At 36.9% G+C, this 4,016-nt stretch overlaps 1 protein-coding gene across 1 annotated transcript; it reads left to right on the top strand.

Moving 5' to 3' along the window:
- Positions 1 to 2,174: 2,174 nt before the first annotated feature.
- LOC105456414 lies at positions 2,175 to 3,776 on the top strand (the record flags this gene model as incomplete). Its single annotated transcript, XM_011700409.1, has 2 exons — positions 2,175 to 2,183; positions 3,168 to 3,776. Coding segments are annotated over exons 1-2 (618 nt in total), but the record flags the coding sequence as incomplete, so codon positions are not given.
- Between the last annotated feature and the right edge of the window lie 240 nt (positions 3,777 to 4,016).

Genomic DNA, 4,016 nt, shown 5'->3' with positions numbered 1-4,016 from the left:
TATATATATATATATATATATAAAAGCCAAAGCCGAGAAACGATAGGCAGTCCCGTCCCGCACCTACTCCTGACCAGACCGCTCCTAGAATCATAGCTGAGAGAGCCGGATCATCCGCTTCTTCGATTGCTCCGTCGCGCCGGATCGAGTCGCCCGGTCGACACAGCGCGCGGGTTACTTTGAGCCCCGTCCTCGTGGAACGGGTCGCCCGTTCACCGAGGGTGAGACCAGGTCGCCAGCCAGATCCGCCTCCGACTCTGAGCGATTGCGCCCACTGACGGGTCTTGCGACCGTGCTGATCTCGCCGACCTGCGAGTACCTGCACCGCGCCGATCTCCGCTCGACCGTCCCGACGGCCGATATAGCCCCGCATTTGCGACACTCCTGCGCGTGCTCATCCGGTCGCGTGGTCACCGTACATATCCTAGTCAGTAAGATTTCGTGTAGTCCATAAGGTTTACTGTTTAGACGCTAAGATCTTTTGTCATTAAATAAAAAAATGTTTGCAAACGAGTTGATGTCTCACGCTTTCTTGCGAACCCGGCTCCGGCGAGTATAATCCGAGCGGCAAGGAAAGTGTACCGTCACATAATTTTTCCATTTTTTGAATTTTTGAATGTTTTTCACAAATAAGCTTTTTTGAGGCTTTTTTGAATAAACACTTTTTTAAATATTGAGACTAGTTTAATAACTTGGCTAATTTTATTTATTTTACGACTATTTTTGATCAATCAATTTTTAAATAATTTTTAAATTATTGTATATTTAAGGTAAATGTCTCTATTTGTGACCATGACCCTATTTGTGACTATTCGTGAACTTTTTTTTAATTAATCAGAAGTTTTAAGTAATTCATTTTTGAAAAAAATATTTATCACGGTTGGTGATTACTGAGCCACAGTTTGATATATTGGTCAAGAATATTTAACTAACAAATACTTGTGAAAATAAGAAATAAGACGCTCGTATCACCATCAGTGGCAGATCGAGCGCATGTTTGTCGTCACATTAGTGCGTTTGTCACGGCACAGTCACAGAGTCGTTACAGCATGAAAAACAAGTGTTCAAAAGAAAAGTGAGGATTATTCGATCAGTGAATAATTAAAGATTATTGTACTACTTGTGGATTCCGAAAAAGGTTGGTAATTTTGAGTATATAGGCGAACATTATAAATAGGTACAACAAAACACGCATGTCCGTAAATGTGATCAGCTCAAGAAAATTACTCATAACAGTAAATTTTACTGCTAAAAAGAAAAAAAAACATAATTAACATCTCTATATGCTTCGGAACGGGTGTGAGTTGCATTTGTACAAGTATAAACGGAAAAATATTCGATTTTGCTCGAAAGAAAACTTTAGCGACAAAGTTATCACTTTAGGTTAAGCACTAATTGGGATTTGTTCGGGTGCATGTGTTTTGTACCGATTTGTGACCACAGCTTCAAAGCGAGAAAATGTATCCGCCGGTCACAAAATCCGTATTTGATATTTGATGTACCGGTCACTAATAGGGTCAAATTGAAATCAGGCAGTCACTAATGCGTTTATTTTCATAGTTTGCAATTTCTTTTTTTATATTTATTAGATTATGTTTAAAACTCAAATGAAATAAATTTTTCAATACAAAAATAATCTTGTATTCGGTATAATTATTTTTTTATTTTAATCACTCTAAAATACTTTCTTTTTTTTATTAATTTGTGCCATTATTTTACATGGTCACAAATAGGGACATTTACCTTAATCATTTAAAAAAAATTGTTCTTAGTTTTAGAAAGAATGTAATATGCGACATTTTTTATGTACTTGGCGTATATTTTTTCTTTTTTTAAAAAGTTTTTTTTATGGGATAGGAATATCCGATAAGTAGTTCTGAAAAGAACTGTTTGAACAACGGACACTAGAATAATAATAAGTAATTAGTCTGACGTTTGTGTACGGTCACGGGGTGCGCGTAAATGAGTCGAGTGCCCCAATACTTGCTGACGTGAGATAGCAATCGGCTAAAGTATGACTTACTCAATGGAAACAAAGCGCATAGCGTTCGCCTCGTGATCGCGCTTCAATGTCCACGAGCCATAATAATGAAATAAAAATAAATACACTGCTCGAAGAATCCACAAAACAGAAAAGATTCGATAATTCGAGATTTGAGAACTGTAATCTCAAAATGACATTGGTAAGATTTTTGCGCGATTTGATTGCTATCCATTTTTTTTATGTTAATTCATTTAATCTCTTTAAATCAAATATTCAGTTCATTTATTTCCATTAGCTTGATTTCGTTCATATGTATGTAAGATTACCGGCCAGCGCCCTCTGTTAGAGTCAAGTAGTAGTAGTAAGCTCGCAGTTTGAGTAAGAAGCAAGGACGTTTGTTTTGTATTATACAAAAAACAATAAAGGCATTGGTTTTCACAAAATATCGCATTGAGCTTGCAAGCCCGCATCTTCTTAACAGACATTATGACACGATAAACCCACAAATAAATGAGCTTCTGGACAACTATATAATTTTCTAAAAAGAATTGTATATTGCAAAAGATGTACACAAATAGTGCTTTCGTAGTTTCAAACATACGCGCGTGTACACACACACACACACACAAACACACTGATTTACTAATAGTTTACACACAAAGGCAAATATTGATTCTGTCTGTCTGAGATATTTATTGGCATGTATAATTTAATTTAAAAGTGTTGGCATCAAATGCATAAAGAAAGAAGATTGAGAAAGCTTCGCCATTCCAGAATAATTAAAATTATCTTCTAATACGACAATCAAAATATTGATTTCCGAATAAATAGGGCCCTCGCTCTGTTTAAGCTGGAATCACTCGAATTGAAGAATGTAATTGATTTCAAAATATAGATTTTCGTGAGTTTGGACAAAATTTGGAGGGGGTCGAAATCGGTCCTTATAGACCCTCCTCCTTTCTTTTTCCATAATTGCTGAAGAAAATTTATATTTGAAAAAGTTTAAAAAAACTTTAAAGTATTTAAAAAAAAATTTTTAATCTTTATAAATTTAAGATTTAAAAAATTATTTAAAATATTATGAGATTTTTTTATAAAAAAAAAACGTTTACCAGAGAAGATCTTAGTCAGTCACTTCCTTAAGTCGAAATATGTAACTGATGTGTCTATTGTCTTTTTTCAGTCGGCTTGTTTTCTGGTGAAACGCGAAAAACTGATGGAGCTTCACAATACGCTGAACAATCTCTTCGAACGAGAATTGGCGCAAGATCGAGAAACCGAGGCGATTATGCTCGCCACTTTACACACATTTGATAGACCATCTTACATTCTGTGTTTCACTCTGGGAACAACGGTACTGCTGATCCTCTGTCCATCATTGATCTCCATAATTCATCAGATTATTCATCATACCGAACCTAAAAGATACACATTACCGCTTCCAACGAAGTTTCCATGGACCACGCCAATCGACAGTGGTCTTCCTTTTTATCTACATCTCCTATACCAGATATCCACTTGCTGGTGGATGATCTTCACCGTTGGCAGCGTCGACAGTCTTTTCGGCTACTATGCATTTCAGATTTCTTCGATACTGCGGGCCATGTCCGCCAAATTGATGAAATCGTGCATCCGGGAAACGTTCATAGAGGTCTTGGGTACGTGCGTACAGACACATCACCAGTTACTGCGATGCAGCCGCATGCTAAGCGATATCTGGGGCTTGATAATCGTACGGATGCTCTTCACGAACGCCATACTTATGTGCACATTAATCTTTGAAGCAAGCCCGGTACGTCCTGGAATTAGATTGTATTAGTGAAAATTAATCAATAAACAAAATGTTAATGATACGCCGGCACTTAGCCAGCAAATTTGAACAGAACATTGCAGCAAGTGGTAAGTCGTTAACTACGTCCACATTAACATTAACTATTGTCTACTATCTTGATTCAAACATGCATTTTAAATATTTTTAAAGCTCCTGCCTAGTCACGGCATTGGAATCGTGACGTCATAAGCGAGAAATGAC

Source organism: Wasmannia auropunctata, unplaced genomic scaffold (assembly GCF_000956235.1).
Source record: "Wasmannia auropunctata unplaced genomic scaffold, wasmannia.A_1.0 LD335686.1, whole genome shotgun sequence".
In the NCBI taxonomy this organism is placed as follows: Eukaryota; Metazoa; Arthropoda; class Insecta; order Hymenoptera; family Formicidae; genus Wasmannia; species Wasmannia auropunctata.
Note: the sequence above shows the minus strand (reverse complement) of the source record. Positions and strands in the feature narration are given on the sequence as shown.